The sequence below is a fragment of the Glandiceps talaboti genome, chromosome 1, assembly GCF_964340395.1.
Source record: "Glandiceps talaboti chromosome 1, keGlaTala1.1, whole genome shotgun sequence".
Lineage (NCBI taxonomy): Eukaryota > Metazoa > Hemichordata > Enteropneusta > Spengelidae > Glandiceps > Glandiceps talaboti.
Genome location: NC_135549.1, coordinates 32,497,670 through 32,525,520, shown reverse-complemented (window position 1 = coordinate 32,525,520; position 27,851 = coordinate 32,497,670). Strand labels below are relative to the sequence as shown.

General features: G+C 35.2%; 1 protein-coding gene across 3 annotated transcripts in view; it reads left to right on the top strand.

Annotated features, from left to right (window-relative positions):
• Positions 1-25,481, top strand: part of LOC144432689 (N-acetylglucosamine-6-sulfatase-like) — a 48,277-nt gene extending 22,796 nt beyond the window's left edge. Inside the window, exons 8-13 of one of the 3 annotated variants that reach the window (XM_078120956.1) lie at positions 141-259; positions 4,626-4,828; positions 6,644-6,661; positions 10,039-10,155; positions 10,531-10,644; positions 12,349-12,634. In XM_078120956.1, coding sequence (XP_077977082.1) covers positions 141-259; positions 4,626-4,828; positions 6,644-6,661; positions 10,039-10,155; positions 10,531-10,644; positions 12,349-12,552 — 775 coding nt within the window. In that variant the 3' untranslated portion in view covers positions 12,553-12,634. Of the gene's footprint in view, positions 1-140; positions 260-4,625; positions 4,829-6,643; positions 6,662-10,038; positions 10,156-10,530; positions 10,645-12,348; positions 12,635-21,107; positions 21,225-23,266; positions 23,381-23,796 lie in introns of those variants that run through there. The other 2 variants (XM_078120971.1, XM_078120963.1) reach the window with 2 other exon arrangements.
• The last annotated feature ends 2,370 nt before the right edge of the window (positions 25,482-27,851 follow it).

The window sequence follows — 27,851 nt, the reverse complement described above, 5'->3', positions numbered from 1 at the left end:
TGCAACAATCTACTCTAGGCCTGGTATATGACACTGTCTGTGACAGACTCCTGTTATAGATTAAGGAAGATCAATGGAGGAGACACTTGTCATACATGTATAATAGATATTTAATCTCTTTTCTTGAACTACATGTATAGATGGCGCACCCTGTTGTCTGTTGATGACCTTGTTGAAGGTGTTGTGAACACATTACAGGACAAGAAGCTGCTAGATAATACATATATAGTGTTTTCATCAGACAATGGCTACCATTTAGGTAAGAATTATATAAAGTTAGTAAAGATACCATTTAGGTAAGAATTATATAAAGTTAGTAAAGATACCATCTAGGTAAGAACTATATAAAGTTAGTAAAGATGCCATTTAGGTAAGAATTATATAAATTTAGTAAAGATACCATGTAGGGAAGAATTATATAAAGTTAGTAAAGATACCATCTAGGTAAGAACTATATAAAGTTAGTAAAGATACCATCTAGGTAAGAATTATATAAAGTTAGTAAAGATACCATTTAGGTAAGAATTATATAAAGTTAGTAAAGATACCATCTAGGTAAGAACTATATAAAGTTAGTAAAGATACCATCTAGGTAAGAACTATATAAAGTTAGTAAAGATACCATTTAGGTAAGAATTATATAAAGTTAGTAAAGATACCATCTAGGTAAGAACTAGATAAAGTTAGTAAAGATACCATCTAGGTAAGAACTAGATAAAGTTAGTAAAGATACCATCTAGGTAAGAACTAGATAAAGTCAGTAAAGATACCATGTAGGTAAGAATTATATAAAGTTAGTAAAGATACCATTTAGGTAAGAATTATATAAAGTTAGTAAAGATACCATGTAGGTAAGAATTATATAAAGTTAGTAAAGATACCATATGATTTAGATAAGAACTATATAAAGTTAGTAAAGATACCATCTAGGTAAGAACTAGATAAAGTTAGTAAAGATACCATCTAGGTAAGAACTATATAAAGTTAGTAAAGATACCATATGATTTAGATAAGAACTATATAAAGTTAGTAAAGATACCATCTAGGTAAGAACTAGATAAAGTTAGTAAAGATACCATCTAGGTAAGAACTAGATAAAGTTAGTAAAGATACCGTACCATATGATTTAGATAAGAACTAGATAAAGTTAGTAAAGATACCGTACCATATGATTTAGATAAGAACTAGATAAAGTTAGTAAAGATACCATCTAGGTAAGAACTAGATAAAGTTAGTAAAGATACCATCTAGGTAAGAACTAGATAAAGTTAGTAAAGATACCATCTAGGTAAGAACTAGATAAAGTTAGTAAAGATACCATCTAGGTAAGAACTATATAAAGTTAGTAAAGATACCATCTAGGTAAGAATTATATAAAGTTAGTAAAGATACCATCTAGGTAAGAATTATATAAAGTTAGTAAAGATACCATCTAGGTAAGAACTAGATAAAGTTAGTAAAGATACCATCTAGGTAAGAACTAGATAAAGTTAGTAAAGATACCATCTAGGTAAGAACTATATAAAGTTAGTAAAGATACCATCTAGGTAAGAACTATATAAAGTTAGTAAAGATACCATCTAGGTAAGAACTATATAAAGTTAGTAAAGATACCATCTAGGTAAGAACTAGATAAAGTTAGTAAAGATACCATCTAGGTAAGAACTAGATAAATTTAGTAAAGATACCATCTAGGTAAGAACTAGATAAAGTTAGTAAAGATACCATCTAGGTAAGAACTAGATAAAGTTAGTAAAGATACCATCTAGGTAAGAACTAGATAAAGTTAGTAAAGATACCATCTAGGTAAGAACTAGATAAAGTTAGTAAAGATACCATCTAGGTAAGAACTAGATAAAGTTAGTAAAGATACCATCTAGGTAAGAATTATATAAAGTCAGTAAAGATACCATCTAGGTAAGAATTATATAAAGTCAGTAAAGATACCATCTAGGTAAGAACTAGATAAAGTTAGTAAAGATACCATCTAGGTAAGAACTAGATAAAGTTAGTAAAGATACCATCTAGGTAAGAACTATATAAAGTTAGTAAAGATACCATCTAGGTAAGAACTATATAAAGTTAGTAAAGATACCATCTAGGTAAGAACTAGATAAAGTTAGTAAAGATACCATCTAGGTAAGAACTAGATAAAGTTAGTAAAGATACCATCTAGGTAAGAACTAGATAAATTTAGTAAAGATACCATCTAGGTAAGAACTAGATAAAGTTAGTAAAGATACCATCTAGGTAAGAACTATATAAAGTTAGTAAAGATACCATCTAGGTAAGAACTATATAAAGTTAGTAAAGATACCATCTAGGTAAGAACTAGATAAAGTTAGTAAAGATACCATCTAGGTAAGAACTATATAAAGTTAGTAAAGATACCATCTAGGTAAGAATTATATAAAGTTAGTAAAGATACCATCTAGGTAAGAATTATATAAAGTTAGTAAAGATACCATCTAGGTAAGAACTAGATAAAGTTAGTAAAGATACCATCTAGGTAAGAACTATATAAAGTTAGTAAAGATACCATCTAGGTAAGAACTATATAAAGTTAGTAAAGATACCATCTAGGTAAGAACTAGATAAAGTTAGTAAAGATACCATCTAGGTAAGAACTAGATAAAGTTAGTAAAGATACCATCTAGGTAAGAACTAGATAAAGTTAGTAAAGATACCATCTAGGTAAGAACTATATAAAGTTAGTAAAGATACCATCTAGGTAAGAACTATATAAAGTTAGTAAAGATACCATCTAGGTAAGAACTATATAAAGTTAGTAAAGATACCATCTAGGTAAGAACTAGATAAAGTTAGTAAAGATACCATCTAGGTAAGAACTAGATAAATTTAGTAAAGATACCATCTAGGTAAGAACTAGATAAAGTTAGTAAAGATACCATCTAGGTGAGAACTATATAAAGTTAGTAAAGATACCATCTAGGTAAGAACTATATAAAGTTAGTAAAGATACCATCTAGGTAAGAACTATATAAAGTTAGTAAAGATACCATCTAGGTAAGAACTAGATAAAGTTAGTAAAGATACCATCTAGGTAAGAACTAGATAAAGTTAGTAAAGATACCATCTAGGTGAGAACTATATAAAGTTAGTAAAGATACCATCTAGGTAAGAACTATATAAAGTTAGTAAAGATACCATCTAGGTAAGAACTATATAAAGTTAGTAAAGATACCATCTAGGTAAGAACTAGATAAAGTTAGTAAAGATACCATCTAGGTAAGAACTATATAAAGTTAGTAAAGATACCATCTAGGTAAGAACTATATAAAGTTAGTAAAGATACCATCTAGGTAAGAACTATATAAAGTTAGTAAAGATACCATCTAGGTAAGAACTAGATAAAGTTAGTAAAGATACCATCTAGGTAAGAACTAGATAAAGTTAGTAAAGATACCATCTAGGTAAGAACTAGATAAAGTTAGTAAAGATACCATCTAGGTAAGAACTAGATAAAGTTAGTAAAGATACCATCTAGGTAAGAACTATATAAAGTTAGTAAAGATACCATCTAGGTAAGAACTATATAAAGTTAGTAAAGATACCATCTAGGTAAGAACTAGATAAAGTTAGTAAAGATACCTTCTAGGTAAGAACTATATAAAGTTAGTAAAGATACCATCTAGGTAAGAATTATATAAAGTCAGTAAAGATACCATCTAGGTAAGAATTATATAAAGTTAGTAAAGATACCATCTAGGTAAGAACTAGATAAAGTTAGTAAAGATACCATCTAGGTAAGAACTATATAAAGTTAGTAAAGATACCATCTAGGTAAGAACTAGATAAAGTTAGTAAAGATACCATCTAGGTAAGAACTATATAAAGTTAGTAAAGATACCATCTAGGTATGGTAAGAACTATTCAAATCTACTATTCATGAGAGATGTTTTACACTGAAGGTAATAAAAACTGAATATTACAAAAACACCAGTTTAAGTCAACTAGGGAACAGAGCCAAAAGACAAAATGAATGCTACGTACAGATGTGGTGAATCCGGTTCCAAGTTCACAAATATTTCAATATGGTGCTTATGAATACAGTGCTATCTTTGTCATTTGCTGCAATTGCGTCTACTTGTTGTGGCTTCAGTTCTCAGTTACTTTCTTCATTTTCATGTGTTGTGTTACTTGCCTAAAGGCAAATGCAACAGCTTGTTTCTTCTTGGCATTATGCAATGAACAATGTCATTCATTGAAGTAAATAAAACCTCAGCACATGATTAGTTGATATTTATAACAGACTCCTCCTGGATACAGTAGCTAGTATGTTTAAACAGATCATTGACTTGCTTAGGTTTCATTGGCGGGCATTTTTATTCTCTCACTTCTAGCCAGACTCAGTACTAAAGTTCCTCACTTCTCACGGCTTAGCCGCTCAAGTGTGCCTTACAAAGCTAAGGGATGACAGTCACGAGTTTGGCAGTGAGACTTAGTAATTGCAAAACCATGAAGTTACTCTCCAGAACCCATAGTTTATGAAAATGTCTCTTGTTCAATTGGTGTTTCTCTTTAAGGAGGCAAGATGCAAATTGCATATACCATAATACTACCGGTAATACTGAATATACAATATTTATACCTTTGTTTGCTAGGCCAGTTTTCTATGCCCAGAGACAAAAGACAACTTTATGAGTTTGATATCAGAGTGCCCCTGATAATCCGTGGACCTGGTGTACCTGCTGGTAAAACTAGTGATGAGCCGGTATTGAATATTGACTTGGCACCAACATTTGTAGAAATGTCTGGCCATGAGGTACCTTCTAATGTAGATGGAAGATCTCTCATGACATTATTGGTAAGTCTTCTTTACCTACTAATTATTTGTGTCTATAGAATATATCACATCATCTACTGCATGGTGTACAGTCAGCAATAGTCTGGTCTACAGTTTTTTGTCAGTTTTAACCCAAGTATGTCCATTGCAGCCATTAAATAAATTTCTTACTAGGCTGCCCTAAATGACAGAAAGTAATGTTTAAACCACAGCCAACAATGTTGATGTGATATTATCCAATGATATCAACATGGTCTATTGTCATACCTATGCCCATATCAATCATGGTTTATTATCCTATCGATATACCTATGACCGTATCAATCATGGTTTATTATCCTATCGATATACCTATGACCATATCAATCATGGTTGATAATGTGTCATATGATTGTGATGATGATAATCATTATCAGAAGTACCTTACTCAATTACCAATTGGAATGAAATAAAATGGCAGCTGATCTTTGCATATCCTTCTAAATCATGGAAGTTTGACTAAAATACTTCAACAATATCTCCAATATCATGATTGTACATTAACAAATTATGAAAATTTAGCCTAAAATCTGAATGAAAGGTCAATTTTTAAGCATTACTACCTCAAAACAGATTGACCCAATATGAGTTACGGTAAGTACATGTATATTGTGGCATGTAAATGCCACCAGAAAATATAGTAACTTGTGCTATGCAAGCAAGGAAGCAGGCCATGTATCTGTATATTCTCTCTGGGCATGGGCATGGGCATGGGCATTTGTTAAAAAGAAAATCAGCTTATAACACTGTTGTTTTTTTTAGCACAACTGAAATGTGGTTCAGTAGTGCTGTGTTCATGGAGAAGTGTGTGTGTGTGTGTGTGTGTGTGTGTGTGTGTGTGTGTGTGTGTGTGTGTATGTAAACAACTTAAAGTAAAAAACTGCCAGACCAATTTTCTCTGTGTGTTGTTAGTCGGTGCCCATTGGGACTTATACATTGGGTTCCATCTGTGTGTGCATGTGTGCATACACCCTCATATCTCTGATATGCACCAACCGGTTTCAACCAAACCTGGCATAAAGGTAACATACTGTGTGACACAATGCACGCCACTTTGTTTTATGACCAAATCAAATATGGCAGAATGGCAACCACATTTGTTGTCTTGCCTCTAGACGTTCAGGCTTTCTTCCGATACCATAAGCGGACGAAGTTCACAGTGAGGGCTTTGCCCGAACTTGGATGTTCCATCCTCGATAGCGATATTCGGTCATGTGTCGTATTGTATCGGAAGAACATCCGAGGTCCAGCAGATAGACTACCACATTTGTTGTTAAGTTTCACAATATGCATGATAACTTTGGAGGTATAATACATAGTGACTCCATTGTAGTATACCCATATTATCAAATATGAGCTATCTTTTAAGAACCTGACCTTTGACCTTGAAAGCATTTTCCAAGGTCAAAGGCTAAATTTGGCTTATATAGATTTTTTAATCAAACATTTCTAGTGATGATATTTTAATCATGTCTTGGTTTTCACTATGTGAGGTAATACATGTCACTTAAATTCATGACCTTGACCTGAATAGCAAAATGGCAGCCATGTCTGTGATACACAAGCAACATTTTACCTGTTCTCGCCAAAAGTGTGAGATTTTGAAGTGAAAGTATGACTGTGATTTTAGTGTGACAACATCTTTAAGTATAGATCCCTGTGATAAACTTAAGTTCATCAATTATATTTCAGTTGTTAGGTTGTTTTATACTCCTATTCTGTCATCACATACATAATTATAATGTTACAGCTACAAAAGACTAATTTCATAGTCCTGTCTTTGTTTTTACTAAACAGATTTCCAACCATACAAAGGTATGCTATGTCCATTGTATAGTTAACCAACTATGTGCACACTACAAGTTTTAATAATAAATGTAATTTACTGCTCTAACTACATTTTCCACACCACTACACTAACTGCTATTGGAATTGTTGTTTTGCGCACTGGTGGAGCTTCAAGATCTTCTATCTGCAAAACCTCAGATCTTTTTATACTAGGAGTAGCTATAGTAATTGTTGTGTTGCATGGTATATAAATTAATGTCTTGAGGTGGGTCACTCTCCAACTAGAGAGTGGCTATGGTGTTTTAAGTCCCTTTTTTCAATTTTTCTTCTTCAGTTTTTTGTAAGCACAACTGACTGATAAGGTTCAGTAGTGCCATAGGCATGGCAAAGTGTCTGTCTGAGTGTGTGTGTGTGTGTGTGTGTGTGTGTGTGTGTGTGTGTGTGTGTGTGTGTCTGTGTGTGTGTGTGTGTGTGTGTCTGTGTGTGTGTGTGTGTCTGTGTGTCTGTGTGTGTGCGTGTGTGTGTGTGTGTGTGTGTGTGTGTGTGTGTGTGTGTGTGTGTGTGTGTGTGTGTGTGTGTGTGTGTGTGTGTGTAGAATGTAAACAACAAGTAAAAAACTGCTGGACCAATTGCCCCGATATTTGGTGGGTGTATTACCGTGGGTGTCTAGTTGGGAAATTGTTCAAATCAAAATGATCTTACCACCAGTGTGTGACTTGGATCAAAAAATGTGATTTTTGGTCAAAAAAATTCAACTCAAAAACTGCTGGTCAGATTGGTTTGAATTTTGGTGGGAACATTCCAAAACTACTGAGCAGATTGGGCTGAGATTTAATGGGAATACATCTGTGGGTGTATAGATGAAGAAATATTAAACATAATGATTGGGCTGGAATTTAATGGGGATACATCTGTGGGTGTATAGGTGAAGAAATATTTAAACATAATGATTGGGCTGGAATTTAATGGGGATACATCTGTGGGTGTATAGGTGAAGAAATATTTAAACATAATGATTGGGCGGGAATTTAATGGGAATATATCTGTGGGTGTATAGATGAAGAAATATTTAAACATAATGATTGGGCTGGAATTTAATGGGGATACATCTGTGGGTGTATAGGTGAAGAAATATTTAAACATAATGATTGGGCTGGAATTTAATGGGGATACATCTGTGGGTGTATAGGTGAAGAAATATTTAAACATAATGATTGGGCTGGAATTTAATGGGGATACATCTGTGGGTGTATAGGTGAAGAAATATTTAAACATAATGATTGGGCGGGAATTTAATGGGAATATATCTGTGGGTGTATAGATGAAGAAATATTAAACATAATAATTGGGCTGGAATTTAATGGGAATACATCTGTGGGTGTATAGGTGAGGAAATATTAAACATGATGATTGGGCTTGAATTTAATGGGGATACATCTGTGGGTGTATAGATGAAGAAATATTTAAACATAATGATTGGGCTGGAATTTAATGGGAATACATCTGTGGGTGTATAGGTGAAGAAATATTTAAACATAATGATTGGGCTGGAATTTAATGGGAATACATCTGTGGGTGTATAGATGAAGAAATATTTAAACATAATGATTGGGCTGGAATTTAATGGGGATACATCTGTGAGTGTATAGGTGAAGAAATATTTAAACATAATGATTGGGCTGGAATTTAATGGGGATACATCTGTGGGTGTATAGATGAAGAAATATTTAAACATAATGATTGGGCTGGAATTTAATGGGGATACATCTGTGGGTGTATTGATGAAGAAATATTAAACATAATAATTGGGCTGGAATTTAATGGGGATACATCTGTGGGTGTATAGGTGAGGAAATATTAAACATAATGATTTCATCAGTGATATACAAATTAGGTGTAAAAATATGAATTTCATGTCTCTAAAAGTACTTGGTCAATGAGACTGAAACATGGTGAGATGTTTCTAGAAGTGTTATTCTGCAGATTTCTTTTTGACGCAATTGGCCCAAGCAACTGTATCCGCACCCTTAGCAACAACCAAATGGCAGTATATTTTGGTTAAATAACAACATCATCTGGTAGGCAAGAGAGTAAAAATTCAAAAAAATGTATGCAAATATCCCTAGTAACCATGGCCACGCCCATAGCAACAGCGAAACGGTGATGTATTTCACAAAGATAACAACATGGATTAATAGACAAGTGAATAAACATTTTTTAAAATATGTAAATGTACCTAGCAACAAGACATATCCATAGCAACAGCCAAATGACATGTATATTGTGAAGACAACTGTTACAGATTAATAGACAAATGAATAAACATTCAAAAAAATGTATGCAAATATACCTAGCAGCAAGACTATGCCCATAGCAACAGCAAAAAGATCACGTATATTGCAAATATAACATCAGGGATTCATAGACAAGTAAACGAACATTCAGAAAATGTATACAGATATGTCTAGCAATATGACCATGCCCATAGCAACAGCCAAATGATCGCGTATATTGCAAAGATAACAACAGGGTTGGATAGGCAAGTGGATAATCATTCAGCAAATGAACACCTATACCTAGCATGGATCAGCATGTGGATAAACATTTTTTAAAAAACTGTACAGTTGTGCTACAACACCATTGGCCCTTTTTTAGTCAGTTGACACAGTGATCATTGCATGAACAGTAACATTTATTAAATGAAGATATCAATTTTTTATTCCGCTTGACTTTTAAACAAAATTTAAGGTGTATTTTTGAGCAAACTTTTGCTGCAAGTTTATCCTCCAATGTTCTTGACTTTGGTGATTAGTAATTAAAACTGTCTCTATAGTTGTCATGGTGATCAATGTGTACAAATTGCTGACAGCAATCACATCCTGCATACTTGTACATTCTAATGACTTATGTTAACTATATAAGTGCCATGTTTACCCTGATAAACAGACTTAAAGGCCAGGGTTTCAACCCCAGGTTCTAATGTAGTGTTATATTATCAGTTGAACCATTAGGATTTACATATCCTTTGTTCTAGACAATCTTTCACTATAGTTTTGCAAGACAACTGCGGTTCACACCAAAATCTTAATCTATAGTCACACTGGGCTTGTAAATGTGCTATGTGTGTGAGTGTTGAATAGAGTATAAGTGAATGTCATATACTGTATGGATTATTATGGAATCTGATATGAACACACACATGCAAACTAGCAGTATAGGTTATGCATGCACAATTGTCCCAGAACACACCTCCATGTGTAGTGATTGTGTAGTCATTTCCTTCTACAAGTATTCAATATAAAAAAAGGCAAATGCACTGCATATAATAGTAAGTTAACTGACTTTGATGTGTACATTAGAACACATCAAGTATATATGTATGCAATCCTAATTGCTGTTTACAGCATCCAAAGAGTGAGGTGATGAGTGATAAATGGAGAACTGACTTCCTGGTTGAACATACTGGAGAGTACAAAAAAGATGGAAGTTATAAACCCTGCAAGAATACGGGCAACGAAGCTGTAAGTTTTTGTTTTTGTTTTGTTTTTACATTCAGCTCTAATATTGTAATAGTGGTTTACACAGTCTGTGAACACACTGTGATGTTGTGGTTATCTATATGTAGCATCACTATGATACCACATAGACTATACATTAAATATTAGCATGTCATACACAACTCTACAGATATTTATTGTCTGTTTACTTTGGCAGGACTATGATCTATTTACTATGTCAGTGCTGTGATTCATTAGACTGTCTGTTTACTTTGTCAGGACTGTCATTCATTAGACTGTCTGTTTACTTTGTCAGGGATGTGATTTACTAGACTGTCTGTTTACTTTGTCAGGGCTGTGATTCACTTGATTCACTAGATTGTCTGTTTACTTTGCCAGGACTGTGATTCACTAGACTGTGTCTGTCAAGACTCCAGAAACAACTCGTATTCCTGTAGAAGAACATTAAATGACAAGGAAAACATGATGTATTGTGAATTTAATGATAAAGAGGTCAGTATGATTGTTAATTCTAAAAGCTGAAAGCAGTACTAGCTGCAACTAGAATAGTTTTGACACTTTTTACTAAAATGAGCTCTGTCCGTCCATGTGTCTGTCAGTCTGTGTGTGTGTGTGTGTGTGTGTGTGTGTGTGCGCACTTGCATGCAACCAACTTTATAATGCATCATTTCTCAGACATACAATATCCAATTTCTTTCAAACATGACACAAAGGTGACGTATCATATTGGACATATATTCAAATTTGACAGCATGGTGGCCATATTTGTAGTTAAAAATCATTATTTACTACATAACTTAAAAACTGCAATACATAGAGACTCCATTCAAGTGTCTACCCCCATATTAGATGTGAGCTATCTTTGGAGACCTTGACCTTGACCTTGAGGGTCAGTTATCAAAATCAAGCCAATTCCTGCCTATCAGTATCATTGACACATTGAAGTATTTACACATTGCCAATTTCTTTTAAATCATGTTTACAAGTAATATACGGTAAAAGAACAAAACACAAAGTAATTTTGATGCCTGTGTAATTTTTACTAAATGGCAGGCATATTTGTAGTTAAAAATCACTGTAATATTACTGCATAGCTCAAAAACTTCAGTACCATTGACTTTATTCAAGTGTCTAACCCCATATAATCACTTGCAACTATTCTTGCATGAGTGACCATTGACCTTTACCTTGACCTACATGTACAGGGTAGATCATCAAAATAAAGCTATTACTTACATATTGCAGATACTTTATAGCAATTATGTGTGGCTAATGTCTTTAGATCATGTCTATAGATTATGCAGAACCAGATAAACATACACATCATGCATTACATTTGGTGCTCATATCACTTTTTACTCAATTGCAGCCATATTTGTAGTGAACCGTCATGATTTAACAATAACTCAACAACATTAATACATAGAAGCTACATTCAAGTATCTACCGGTACACCCCCACCCACCCACACACACATTGCCAGGTTCAAACTTTCCATTCGGGATATTGACATTTGGCCTTGACTCTCACATCAACTGTGTTTGAACTAAGGTTATAGAACTCACATCAACTGTGTTTGAACTAAGGTTATAGAACTCACATCAACTGTGTTTGAACTAAGGTTATAGAACTCACATCAACTGTGTATGAACTAAGGTTATAAAACTCACATCAACTGTGTTTGAACTAAGGTTATAGAACTCACATCAACTGTGTTTGAACTAAGGTTATAGAACTCACATCAACTGTGTTTGAACTAAAGTTCTAGAACTCACATCAACTGTGTTTGAAATAAAGTTCTAGAACACACATCAACTGTGTTTGAACTAAGGTTATAGAACTCACATCAACTGTGTTTGAACTAAGGTTATAGAACTCACATCAACTGTGTTTGAAATAAAGTTCTAGAACTCACATCAACTGTGTTTGAACTAAGGTTATAGAACTCACATCAACTGTGTTTGAACTAAGGTTATAGAACTCACATCAACTGTGTTTGAACCAAGGTTATAGAACTCACATCAACTGTTTGAACTGAGGTTATAGAACTCACATTAACTGTGTTTGAACTAAGGTTATGGAACTCACATTAAAACATTGTTAACCATAATCAAATTCTGATGTGATTAATCTGAAAGAAAACTCAAGGTTCTTTATGTTAATTTTCACGTTTGACTATTATATGCTTTGTTTCAGAGTTTTGTGGAGTTGTATGATTTAGAGAAAGATCCTGACCAATTATCTAATATTGTACACAAGGTTGACCCAAAGGTCATTGAACAACAGAATCAAGAATTACAGTTACTCAGTTTGTGTGAGGGTGCTTCATGCCGTAAAGTCGGACCAATAGGTGCACGATGGCCTTATTTCAAGTATTTTATCCATCCTGACTATGAATGAATGAAAGGAAAATATATTTACAATACTGTAGATACATTTATTTACAGCACTGTAGAATATTTACAGTTTTGTAGATACATTTATTTACTGCACTGTAGAATATTTACAGTTTTGTAGATACATTTATTTACTGCACTGTAGAATATTTACAGTTTTGTAGATACATTTATTTACTGCACTGTAGAATATTTACAGTTTTGTAGATACATGTGTTGACAGCACTGTAGAATATTTACAGCACTTTAAATACATTCATTTATAGCCCTGTAGAATGTATACAGCTATGTAGAATATTTACAGCACAGTAGATTATTTAGAGCACTAGAGTATTTACAGCACTGTAGAATATTTAGTTTTGGAGATACATTTATTTACAGCACTGTAGAATATTTACAGTAGCGTCATTTATGTACAATGCTGTAGAATATTTACTGTGCTGTCAATAAATTTATATACAGTAATTTAGTGCAAACTACATTGAGTCATATAAACTATTAAAAAAGATATATTTAAGTTTGCACGCCAGGTTTGTTATTCTTTAATAGCTTAGATAGCACTAACTCAAAAGATTTACTGAGAAGTAAAACTGAAAAGAGAGGTAAAGGTGAACTTTTCAACTTGATGTTGTATCATTTGATAATTTACACATCTAAAGAAATTTTTTTTTAATGGAAGTATTGATAAATATGTAATATTATATTTCCTTTTAGTAGAGAAATATACAGTATATTGCACTGACAACATTTATGATTGTCACTATAGAAATATGAAGTTCAAAATATCAGGTGGTGAATACCCTCTAAAAGTTTAGAAGTTCCTATTTTAAAATCACAAAGTTAGTGGGTATTGACAAGTTTATATATGAATAGAATAGGGTGGGATAAGGTATTAAGACTAATTAAGGAAGAATTGTGTCACATTTGAATTGTTAATTTCAGTAGACAAGAAATCTTTATTAGTTGAGTTTTACTTGAGCAGAGACTTGTAGTGTACAAGGACAGTGTAAACAAAGATTGACAAGCATTTATTTCAAAAAGTCTCATTGTGGTATATTTGATGTGACTCATAAACAAACCAACTTATTAATTAATTACTATAATAATATTATCATCTCGATGATTTCAAAATAAAAAGCCATCATACCGAGTCTGTTAATTTCCATTGATATAAATTTGTGACGGGCAATACATGTAAACAACAAAGTAAAACATGCTGAATGCAGTTTGAATATTAGTAGTCTTCAATCTTTATGTCTGCTGTTATCAACAAAATTCTACTTAAATAAATCTAGTAACAAGTACATATTTCTATATTTTTGTATACTCTTTATTGGGATAATTTTGAATTGTATTTTTTTGTAGTCATTGCTGTGTGCAAGTTCATAGATGTGTCCCATATTATTAGCCCCCAGTGGACACAGTCAGAGGTAGCTATACAGAAATGACCCATGTCTGTTCATCCTTCCATGTGTGTGTGTGCACATGGTTGCGCAGCCACACCTCTGACATCCATGACTCATTTTTAGCAAAACTGAACTGATAAGGTTCAGTAGTGCTGAAGGCATCGCACAGTGTCTGTTTGTCTGTGTGTAAACAACTTAAAGTCAAAAACTGCTGGACCGATTGCTTTGATATTTGATGGGTATATTACCTTGCATTTCTAGTTGGGAAATTGTGCAAATCAAAATGATCTTTAATACCCCACTGGTGTGTAATTTGGGTAAAAAAATTAGATTTTTGGTCAAAAAATTTGAACTCAAAAACTACTGGGCAGAATTTTGTCTGAAATTTAGTGGGAACTTTTTTTTATAGAAATTGGGAATCATTCAAGACATGATATCCTATCAGTGATATGCAAATTGAGGATAAAAATGTGTCATTTTGGTCAAAAATCTAAACTACAGATTGGTTCAAGGTAAAATGTCTGTCTGTCTGTCTGTCTGTCTGTTTGTTTTTTAGATGATGCAAGTGATTTTGGTATTGAACTTTACCTCTCAAACTTCTGGGAATGAAATTTGGTTATGATTCTGAAGGTGTTAGTCTGCAAATTGTGGGTGTGTCATACTTACGCAATTGGCCCAAGCAACCATGACCACGCCCTTAGCTACAGTCAAATGATAGGTTTGTTTACAATTATAACAACAGAGATGAGTGGGCAATTGAATAAACATTATTTTTTTTAAAATGTAAATGCGCTTAGCAACAAGACCATGCCCATAGCAACAGGTAAACAATGAAGTACAATGCCAAAATAACACCGGTGATGGGAAGGTAAATGAATAAACATTGCAAAAATTGTATATGCCTAGCAATAAGACCATGCCCATAGCAACATTAAATGATGGTGTATATTGCAGATATAACACCATGGATGGGAAGGCATGGGAATAAATCTTCAAAGAATGTATGCAAATATGTCTAGTAAGTAGACCACATAATAATTGCAGAAAATTAAAGTGTACTGTCAACAGTTGTTCTACAACGCCATTTGTGTTCTTAATAATAACTAAACCTGGCATACACATCAAACACTGAACAGTACAACTTTATACATATCACTTAATTTATCAACCTTGACCTTGGACAGCCATATTTGTGTTAAAAATGAACATTTTTCCCCATACCTCATACAGACACCATTTAAGTGTGTACCCCACATTATCAATAATGAGGTTGCTAATGAGAGCTGAAATTTTGACCTTGACCCCCAATAGCCATAACACATAGCTAGCTTCTGCCATGGAAAGTGATAACCAAGTAAGACAACCTTGCAAGAACCAGATAATCATAAGGAAATGTGTAGTGATTGGTAACTGGTGGTAAGTGATCATTTGCTGGTCACAGGTGGTAAGTGATCATTTGCCGATAACTGGTGGTAAGTGATCAGTTGCTGGTCACAGGTGGTAAGTGATCATTTGCCGATAACTGGTGGTAAGTGATCAGTTGCTGGTCACAGGTGGTAAGTGATCAGTTGTCAATAACTGGTGGTAAGTGATCAGTTGCTGGTCACAGGCGGTAAGTGATCATTTGCCGATAACTGGTGGTAAGTAATCAGTTGCTGGTCACAGGTGGTAAGTGATCAGTTGCTGGTCACAGGTGGTAAGTGATCATTTGCCAATAACTGGTGGTAAGTGTTCAGTTGCTGTCACAGGCGGTAAGTGATCATTTGCTGGTCACAGGCGGTAAGTGATCAGTTGCTGGTCACAGGTGGTAAGTGATCAGTTGCTGGTCACAGGTGGTAAGTGATCATTTGCTGGTCACAGGCGGTAAGTGATCAGTTGCTGGTCACAGGTGGTAAGTGATCAGTTGCTGGTCACAGGTGGTAAGTGATCATTTGCCGATAACCGGTGGTAAGTGATCATTTGTCAATAACTGGTGGTAAGTGATCAGTTGCTGTCACAGGCGGTAAGTGATCATTTGCTGGTCACAGGCGGTAAGTGATCAGTTGCTGGTCACAGGTGGTAAGTGATCAGTTGCTGGTCACAGGTGGTAAGTGATCATTTGCCGATAACCGGTGGTAAGTGATCATTTGCCGATAACTGGTGGTAAGTGATCATTTGCTGGTCACAGATGGTAAGTGATCATTTGCTGGTCACAGGTGGTAAGTGATCATTTGCTGGTCACAGGTGATAAGTGAACATTTGCTGGTCACAGGTGGTAAGTGATCAGTTGCTGGTCACAGGTGGTAAGTGATCAGTTGCTGGTCACAGGTAGTAAGTGATCATTTGCCGATAACTGGTGGTAAGTGATCATTTGCCGATAACTGGTGGTAAGTGATCATTTGCTGGTCACAGGTGGTAAGTGATCATTTGCTGGTCACAGGTGGTAAGTGATCATTTGCTGGTGATAAGTGATCATTTGCTGGTCACAGGTGGTAAGTGATCAGTTGCTGGTCACAGGTGGTAAGTGATCATTTGCTGGTCACAGGTGGTAAGTGATCAGTTGCTGGTCACAGGTGGTAAGTGATCATTTGCCGATAACTGGTGGTAAGTGATCATTTGCTGGTCACAGGTAGTAAGTGAATTGTTCATGACATGATGATTCCGTCAGTAATATGCAAATTGGGACTAAAAATGTGTCTGTTTAGAAAAAAATCTATAATTCCAAATCCACTGAACAGATTGGGCTGAAATTTAATGGAAATGCATCTAGGGATGCATGGACAAAGAAATATTAAGCATACAGTGATTCCAAAAGTGATATGCAAATTAGGTGTAAAAATGTTCGGTCAAAAACTTACGTCTCAAAAAAATACTTGGTCAGTGAATCTGAAACTGAGAGATGAGATGTTTCTGAAACTGAGAGGTGAGATGTTTCTGAAAGTGTTATTCTGCAGATTTTATTCAAAACATTTTGACAAAATTGGCCCTAGCAACCATGACCACGCCCTTAGCAATAACCAAATGGCAGTATATTTTGGTCAAATCTGGTAGGCAAGTGAATAAACATTCAAAACATGTATCCAAATACCCTAGCAACCATGACCACGCCATAGCAACAGCCAAATGGTCATGTATTTCACAAAGATAACAACAGGGATTAATAGACAATTGAATAAACATTCAAAAAATGTATGTAAATTTGCCTCGCAACAAGACCACAGCCATAGCAACAGCCAAATGATTATGTATATTGCAAAGATCATATCAGGAATTCATACAAAAGTGAACAAAAACATACAAAAATGTATGTAAATATATCTAACAACATGACCACGCCCATAGCAACAGCCAAATAATGGCGTATATCGCAAAGATAGTAACATGGTTGGATAGGCAACTGGATAGTCATTCATCAAATGAACACTTCTTGTTAGCATGGACTAGCATATGGATAAACATTTTTAAAAACTGGACAGTTGTGCTACAACACCATTGGCGGTATTTTTTAATATAAAAACCTAAAACCTTTCTCTGTAATGTTGTGTATTCTTTTGTATAATGATTGCATCAACACTGATACTGTTTGTAGTTTCATTTGGTATTGAAGTGTAGCAAGGTAAAATATATATACATGTATGGAGTAAAATAAAAAATGGCTTACTTGACATTCTGTGTAGTTTGGCACTGTGTGTGTTTGTATGTATGTATGTATGTATGTATGTATGTATGTATGTGTGTGTGTGTGTGTGTGTGTATGTATGTATGTATGTATGTATGTATGTATGTATGTATGTATGTATGGGTATGTATAATATTATATGTATGTATGTATGTATGTATGTATGGGTATGCATAATATTATATGTATGTATGTATGTATGTATGTATGTATGTATTGTATACTAGGTAGGTAGGTATGTAGGAGTGCAAAAGCAATGCGTAGAACCATCCTGATAAAGAAATTCAATCCTGATATGATGTTTCATCAATATTCTTCATCATAGGTTATCATGGCAAGATGTATAGTAGGTTATCACCTGCCTATATCTAAATGTCATGAAATAAAACGAAAGTTCACATAAATGGTAAAATAGGCGAAGAAATATCTAAAAGTCACGCGCACCGAAAAGAACCCTATAGAACATGCCTGAAAGATAGAATAAACATAGTTAGATATTAAGGAATGGTGTAAGTAATCTATTAATTCCTTGGGGTTCCAGCATTCTGAGATGAAAAATGATTTCCTCCTCCTTCAACCTCAATCGATCCTCATCACCAGAAACCTTACAAATTCCTGAGATAGAAATATCTGATACACTATGATGGTTAGCAATAAATGCAACATTAAGCCCAATTGAACCTATATGACAACTAGGGCATACCAGAGGTTGTTCTTTAGTACACCTACTCTGTGATGAAATTTCATTTAACCACAGGGAACAGGATAAATTCTTAAGTTTGTTCTCACAGTTTCCCGAATTTCTAATATTATTTTCATATTTTCTCTATATTTCAAATAAAGTTTTGAATATTACCATCATAACTATTTTTTCCTCTCTGTTTTTTTTCAAATTTCCTACAATTGGCAGTATTATCAGAGATTATTAACTTTGCATTAATTGGTAGATTGCTAATCCTAGAACAAACTCAAGGACTATTTGCCCAATCAACACATTATGCAGTGAGTGTATAACATCTACTGATCTGACCACAGGGGCAGCAAGCATGTAATTGATTGACTGATCGATCAATAGATCGATTGATTGATTTATTGATTGATTGAGCATTATTTAGTTGAATGATTGATCGATTGCATGATCAATTTTTGTGGTGCAATATATCTTATTTTGTGTGTAATATTGATCAATTCACTCAATTTTGAGTTTAAAACTATTTTTTCTTTCCCTGGTTAATTTGCTGTCAGCTGTATCTCAGACCATTAAAAGTCTGAGGCTGTATGTAATTCTCTCTTTTCTTTATTGACTAAATAAAGACGCCTTGTCCATTCTTAAGTCTTCTCCTCTTATCCACATGTAAATTAAAACACTCCTAATCTTATAATTGGCAAGAGATCAGTAACTGTCTTAGACTATTTTAACTAGGGCTGCTTAACACGGATGCTACAAAGAGTGAAATCAACACAGGACTATTTTAACTAGGGCTGCCTAACACGGATGCTACAAAGAGTGAAATCAACACAGGACTATTTTAACTAGGGCTGCCTAACACGGATGCTACAAAGAGTGAAATCAACACAGGACTATTTTAACTAGGGCTGCCTAACACGGATGCTACAAAGAGTGAAATCAACACAGGACTATTTTAGGCTGCCTAACACGGATGCTACAAAGAGTGAAATCAACACAGGACTATTTTAACTAGGGCTGCCTAACACGGATGCTACAAAGAGTGAAATCAACACAGTGCTATTTTAACTAGGGCTGCCTAACACGGATGCTACAAAGAGTGAAATCAACACAGGACTATTTTAACTAGGGCTGCCTAACACGGATGCTACAAAGAGTGAAATCAACACAGGACTATTTTAGGCTGCCTAACACGGATGCTACAAAGAGTGAAATCAACACAGGACTATTTTAACTAGGGCTGCCTAACACGGATGCTACAAAGAGTGAAATCAACACAGTGCTATTTTAACTAGGGCTGCCTAACACGGATGCTACAAAGAGTGAAATCAACACAGGACTATTTTAACTAGGGCTGCCTAACACGGATGCTACAAAGAGTGAAATCAACACAGGACTATTTTAACTAGGGCTGCCTAACACGGATGCTACAAAGAGTGAAATCAACACAGGACTATTTTAACTAGGGCTGCCTAACACAGATGCTACAAAGAGTGAAATCAACACAGTACTATTTTAGGCTGCCTAACACGGATGCTACAAAGAGTGAAATCAACACAGTACTATTTTAACTAGGGCTGCCTAACACGGATGCTACAAAGAGTGAAATCAACACAGGACTATTTTAACTAGGGCTGCCTAACACGGATGCTACAAAGAGTGAAATCAACACAGGACTATTTTAACTACGGTTGCTATGGTAACCATAGAATACTACAAAGTATGAATCAACATAAGACTATTTTAACTTTGGTTGCTATGGTAACCCTAGAATGCTACAAAGTATGAATCAACATAAGACTATTTTAACCAGGGTTGCTATGGTAACATAGAATGCTACAAAGTACAACATTTTATATATCAACTATTTTAACTAGGGTCTATCATATTTATATAACATATATAATTTTGTTTTCACTTCATGAATATGAACCATCACGAATTCAAAAGTAGAACATATGGATTTTCTTTATGTTTTTGTGCAAGCTAATTATAGCTTTTGATGTTCGCATGTTGGAGTGTTCTAACCAGTGGTGTAGATATTTAGCCCCCAAAGGGCAAAGCCTGATGGGGGCTACTACATTGGGCCCTAATCGTCTGTCCATCCGTCCGTCCTTCTGTCCATCCATCCATATCCACCTGTATCTCCAATATGCATGTGCCAGTTTCAAACAAACCTGTTACAAACATCAGATGTTATAGACGGCATATGCATGTCACTTGGTTTTACAACTCTCACGACAACAGCGAAATGGCGGCCATATTTGTTGTAAATAATCACACTTTGCCCAATGACTCTTGAAGTTTAACAGATATACATAGAGACGTCATTCAAGTGTCTTCACCCATGTAATCAATCATGAGCTTTTTAATGGCATATTGACTTTTGACCTTGACCTCCATCTGCAAGGTCAAATAGCCGTACTATTGTCAAAGTGTGTATGTATATCTCTGATATGCATGGACTGATTTCAACCAAACCTTGTACAATTGTCAGATGCTATAGTGTGCATATACACATCACTTTGTTAAACAACCCCTCGATAAAGGCAAAATGGCAGCCATATTTGTCATAAATATTCACATTTTGGCCGATAAGTCTTGACGCTTAACAGATAGAGACCCTATTCAAGTGCCTTCATCATGGTTATAAATGATGGGATTCTTTTAATACTGGGTTCTCAATACTCTACAAAACACTGTTTTCTGTACTGGCTAGTTCACTGATGAAAACCTGAATGAGTTCCCTGTGTAAATTTTCTATATTGTACAGTTCTCTGATGAGTTCCTTGTGTTTTTCTCAACAGCACCCTAACAAGACAACCTTGATGAGTTCTGCATGGCGAGAAGACTTCCTGATTGAACATGAAGGCATGTATTATCCACTGGGTCAACCAGATTGCAATAACACCATCAATCTTGCTGTGAGTATACTGACAGTGTCACATTCATTTCTGCCACAAATATTCATTAGTCCCTGCTGGACAATGTGGGGGGGGGGGGGGGGGGGGGCTTAAAAATTGGGTTCTGTGCATCCGTGCTTCAGTCTGTGTGTTTGGAGCCATTTCTCGGAAATGAGGTACTTTCAAACTTGATACAAAGAAAACACACTTAGTCATACATATGCACATCAATTTATTTTATGATACAATCCAATATGGCTGCCAGACGGCAGATATGCCTGAACAGATCTCATTCACAGTTGACATAAGGACAGTGTTCTATTACATTTATACATATATGCCTGTCAATTTATGTCATGATACGATTCAATATGGCCTCCAGGCAGCCACATTTTTTACGAATTTTTCATGTCCAGAACCATTACTTGAACATCATAGACTGGACCGATTTCTATCAAACTTGGTACAAGGGCAACACAATATGGCATACATATGCATGTCAATTATTTTGTGATACAATTCAATATGGCTGCCAGACAGCCATTTTGTTACAAATTGTTCATGTTCAAACCCATTACGCAGACATCCCTGAATAGATCTCATTCAAAGTTGGTATAAGGACAATGTTCTATAATACATACCCTATCTACCGGTAGGTTACATGTGCATGTCAATTTATGTCATAATACGATCCAATATTCCCTTCAAACTTGGTACAGGGATATATATTGTACTATATTCTTCATATGTATGTCAACTTTTGTAACGATACAATATAAGGGACCGGTCAGTTTCTTTGGCCTGGGGGGGGGGGGGGGGGAGGTCCGGTGGATTGGGAGGGGGGTCACTCTGTTTTTGAAATTGGCAGTAGGGGGGTCATGCTGTTTTCAGAATTGTGGATAGGGGGGGGGGGGGGTCATTGTGTTTTGGATTGTGATGGAAGAAAAAAATCCTTTTTCTACAATGGCATCATCAGCCTTGTCTGAAATGTGGTACATGTCAATATTTGTTCTTCTCCCTGTTTCTTACATGAATTCTTTAATATTACTTATTAGTTCAAGCATAACTATAAATATACACATATACATGTATTACCTAGCTACCACACCACATGGCCCCCCCACATGAGGTGGACATATCCCAGTCTCAAGTTCTTCCCCTCTTACTGTCAAGATGCTATCAAAGTATATTTCAAAAGTATTTCAACCCTGTGTAGTTGCTTTTTACATGTTGATGCTGTCTTGTAAAGCTTGGAAATTATTGTCTGAAAGGGTCTGAATAGTCTCAAAATTGACTTTTCAGAGTAAAAAACCTACTTATGTAGTAAATACTTGGTAAATTTGACCAATAATGTCATTTTGCACTTTTTTTCATCCAAAATCAACATTCTTGAAAAGTTCACTCTCAATATGTGTAGTCACAACCAATCACAGTACACTTTATATGTGTAGTCACAACCAATCACACTACACTTTATATATGTAGTCGCAACCAATCACAGTACACTTTATATATGTAGTCACAACCAATCACAGTACACTTTATATGTGTAGTCACAACCAATCACAGTACACTTTGTATAATGTAGTCACAACCAATCATAGTACACTTTATATATATAGTCACAACCAATCACAGTATACTTTATATGTGTGGTCACAACCAATCACGGTACACTTTATATATGTAGTCACAACCAATCACAGTACAATAGTCGCAACCAATCACAGTACACTTTATATATGTAGTCACAACCGATCACAGTACACTTTATATGTGTAGTCACAACCAATCACAGTACACTTTATATATGTAGTCACCACCAATCACAGTACACTTTATATATGTAGTCACAACCAATCACAGTACACTTTATATATGTAGTCACCACCCAATCACAGTTCACTTTATAGATGTAGTCACAACCAATCACAGTACACTTTATATATGTAGTCACCACCCAATCACAGTTCACTTTATAGATGTAGTCACAACCAATCACAGTTCATATTGTACATTGTAAATGGATAGTCCCAACTAAAAAAGTATATTTTTCTTGACAGGGATGCTCACCCATCGACTGTTCATGTGAGGATGCAAAGAACAACACATACTCCTGTTCAAGAACAATAAATTCAACAACTAGCATGATGTATTGTGAATTCAATGATGATGAGGTGAGTGTACTATCTAAGCTTGGGTGGGGGAGGGGGGGGGGCTATTACATTGGTTCTGTTTGTCCTTGCATGCATGTGTTCATCCATCCATCTCTCCGTCTGTCTGTGTGTCCACTCTTATATCTCTGGGATGTATACACCAACTGATTTCAACCAAACCTGGTGCAAAGGTACTATGTGAGACATATGCACTTAAGTTTGTTTTGTGACTGAATCAAATGTGGTTGAATGGCCTCTGGAAAGACCGATGATGCCATGAAGTAAAGGGTTACGTAATGATTATAGTAGCATGGATAGATTTGCTAACTCTGCAAAACATGCTGTTAGTTAATATACTTACTACTTGATTTGGGTCAAGCACACATAACATCTATTTTGTTTGATAAAACATGTTTTAACTTTCTTATATCTTATAGAGTTTTGTGGAACTGTATGACTTGAACAAAGACCCAGATCAACTAACAAACATCGTACACCAAGTTGATCCGTATATCATAGAACAACAAGACCAGAGACTTCAAATGTTGAGTTTATGTCAAGGTGCATCTTGTCGTTATGTTGGACCCATTCCTCCAAAATGGATAGCACACCCAGACAATGTTTAGCAAATGTTAACAAATATATGTTCATTACATAAACAAGAGTACAGCTGGTAACAAATATATGTTCATTACATAAACAAAAGAACAGCTGGTAACAAATATTATGTTCATTATTTTTATACATAAACAAGAGAACAGCTGCTGTTAACAAATATATGTTCATTCCATAAACAAAAGAACAGCTGTTTTTCCAAGTATTCCACCTTCTCTCTTCTACAGACAAGTAAGAAATGTATGTGACTCTTCAGTATATACAGGGGGCAGAGGAAATCACACATGGTCTGTTAAGAAAAACATGGCCCTCCCCCATTCTCCATTTGTAAAAAGTGACCCTCCCATTTGTCTCATTTTGTCAAACATGACCCTCCCCATGACAATTGTATATACTGAAAGTTAATCAATATTCCCGTGATATGTATACATACAAATTAATTAATTTTGACTCTGTATTAGAAAGCAATATTTGTACATATAAAGTGACAAACAGTAAAAGACTGGCTAGTGATCTTTCTCTTATAATCATACACAATCTAGTTAGTATCTAAAACATGTGTTCCATGTTGTGCATATACTCTGCCTGATCTGGTCACTTGTAAAAGTTACCTGATATCATTGTCATCATCATCACCTTCACCTTCAGTATTGCCATTATCAGTGCCACTCTAATCTGACTCATTGTTACTACTTGAGTTAGTACATGTATCACTGTGCGTGTTCTCTATGACATTCAAAACTAAATCATCATCATCACTGCTACCATCATCATCATATTTTAACCAACATTCACGGACAGTGTGAATGATAAGGTGAGATGGTACACTCAACAGAATGCATCGTTTTATTAAACAATTTTCTTACAATATATGTATTTTTATTTTTGTATTTTGGCTTGTAAAGTATTCATAAAATAAATGTTGAGTGCTCATCTCACTTTTACATCTCCAAACACACAAAACAAATTGACAGTAATTGAATCTACAATTTGGTCACAAAACTACGGATTGTAAAATGTGACCCTCCCCAAATATTGCAATGCAAAATATGACTCTCCCCCAAGAACAGGTTTGTAAAATGTGACCCCCTCCCCACCTTTGTAAATACTGAAGGCTCCCTTAAGGTGGTTTCCCAACAATAAATAAAGTTTACACCATCAACCCATACATTTTCTGAAAGGGTTTTCTCTTCTCTTTAATGCTATGGTGTTTTCTAATCTCTCTGACAGAAAGTGAGATTTTGTTTAAGGTGTTCAAGGCGCCAACACGGAAGAGATCGATTTTCCAATTCTTAATGTTTTGGAATGTTCACTTTCCACATGACAAAAGTGTCTCGCTTTTTTTCTGTCATCTCTCGTTCTTTTACAATATGCCTCGAAAGTTGACAAATTAGAATGGGACGCTCTAGGGGTAGACCATTCGATATCCTGGGGGGGGGGGGGCTTGGAAGATTGGTGGAGAGTCATTATTTTTTGCTTGCCTGAGAATTATTTTTTTTCTCCGCCTATGCTGGCAACTTTTTTTTTCTTTGTTTCTTTGAGATATCTGGATTTTTTTACGTCAATGTTGAACACCTACATTTGTTGCCACAATTTTCTGTTTGGTTTTCGCACATGGTAATACAGAGAGTAAAAAGATGCTGTTCTATCACACACACAGATTATATTTAGAAAACTACATATTTCATACATGTTTTTTATTTTCAATTAAATAAACGTCATTGACAGTTTTTATGCCATGGTATGATGACACACTGAATATACAAATTGGAAACTCAAACATTCAGATAGACCGGTCAGTTTCTCCAGCTTGGGGCCGACAAAAAGTCACTGACCCCCATGAATAAAGTTTCATAGCATCTGACAGTAAGCTGTAGGGGGAAGAGCTTTGAGACTGGGATATGTCCACCTCTTGTGTGAATGGGGGAGGGGGTCTCCCCCTAGAAGCCCTGGAGGATTTTTACTTCTAAAGGCAATGTTTAGGCTATTCACAGACACTTTCAGACAACAATTTACAAACTTTACAAGACAGCTCTAACATGTAAAAAGCAACTACGTGAGGTTGAAACATTTTTGAAATAAAGTTTCATAGCATCTTGACAGTAAGAGGTGGAGGAAAGAACTTTGATTTGAGGCTTGGACATGTCTACCTCTTATGGGGTCTCCCTAGAAGCTTTTGAATTTTTTTTACCAATTTTGGTGAATCTTATTGTTGGTTTAACGAATGAGTGGCCTCTGGGGTGATGGAGTCCAAGGGGTCCCCCTATAGCCTCTGAGATATATATTGCCAAGCATCGAAAAGCTAACAATAGTAAATTATTATTATTATTATTATTATTATTATTATTATATTATAGACTTTAATTCGGACAACAACGTCCATATAAATATATGTTACAGAAAAGCTACATGACTGATGTTCTTAAATATAAGAATCTTAACATAAATTAAACAAAAAGTAACTTGTCCCATAATTCCACCATATGGGATCTGAAATACAGTAAATCACATGTACATCTAATTATGCTGTTACAACTTACTGAAAGTCGTCTTCTCAAACTAAACACTTGCTTTCTCATCAGGGCATCAAACGTATACATCCTATTCGATGTGAACATAGAGCTTGCACGACTTCGTTTATCATAACCTAACAATAGGCGTGCAGCATTGTTATATGCAACTTTCAATTTTCTCATTATCCTTTACGTATGATTGAGCCATAGTGGCCCTCCATACAACTGGTAGCAGTATGCTTTAAACAAAATACACTTCACATTAAAGGTACATTTTGAGAATTTTCTCATAAGCATATTAGCAGATATATAAAAAGATCTGATCTGCCGTTCAATGTCATCATCGTCTCGAAAGTTATTAGTCAACAAGAAACCCAGATGTTTTTTCTTAGCAACAACCCCTAGTCTAACTCCATTCAAGTATATTGAAGGAATACGACGAATCTTAGTTTGAGCAAGAGTAACACACATACAATTGGTCTTAAATCGGGCCGACAAAAAGTCACTGACCCCCCTATCTGTAAAACCCAAAACAGGCTGACCCCCCTATCACTTAATTCTAAAACATGATGACACCCCCCCCCCCCCATATATGATATTTGCATGAGTGACAGGTATTTTTTGATCGTGACTCAGTGTGGACTGCTTGACCGTCTTGCATCTACTTTATAAGACCCCGGGTTAGCACTATCATAACTATAATTATTGACTACACAGGGTAAATATATTTGAAAAGGAGTTTAATAGCATCTTGACAGTGAAAGGTAGGGGGAAAGCTTGAGAAGGGAATATGTACAGCTGTCATGGGGGGGGGGGGTCCTAGGGGTCTCCCCCTAGAAGCCCAGGAGGTTTTTAACTCTGAAAAGTCAATTTTGAGACTATTCAGACCCTTTCAGACAATAATTTCCAAGCCTTACAAGACAACACCAACATGTAAAAAACAACTACATAGGGTTGAAATACTTTTGAAATATACTTTGATAGCATCTTGACAGTAAGAGGGGAAGAGCTTGAGACTGGGATATGTCCACCTCATGCGGGGGGTCTGAGGGGGTCTCCCTCTAGAAGCCCTGGAGGATTTTTACTCTTATAGCCAATATTTACGCTATTTAGACCCTCTCAAGCAATAACTTAATCCATGCTTTACAAGACAACAAGTATCAGAAACTATTCTTTATAACTTACACTAAGGGTTGAAATATGTTCTTAAAAAGTTAAATGGCATCATTATATACATCTAGTAAAGGTCAGCACATCTAATGGTAGTATCATTGGTAGGGGAGATTTGGAGATTAAGGCAATGTTAGACTATCTTGGCAAACATTTCACATCTTGAAAAGACAATATCATCTCAAATTAGAATA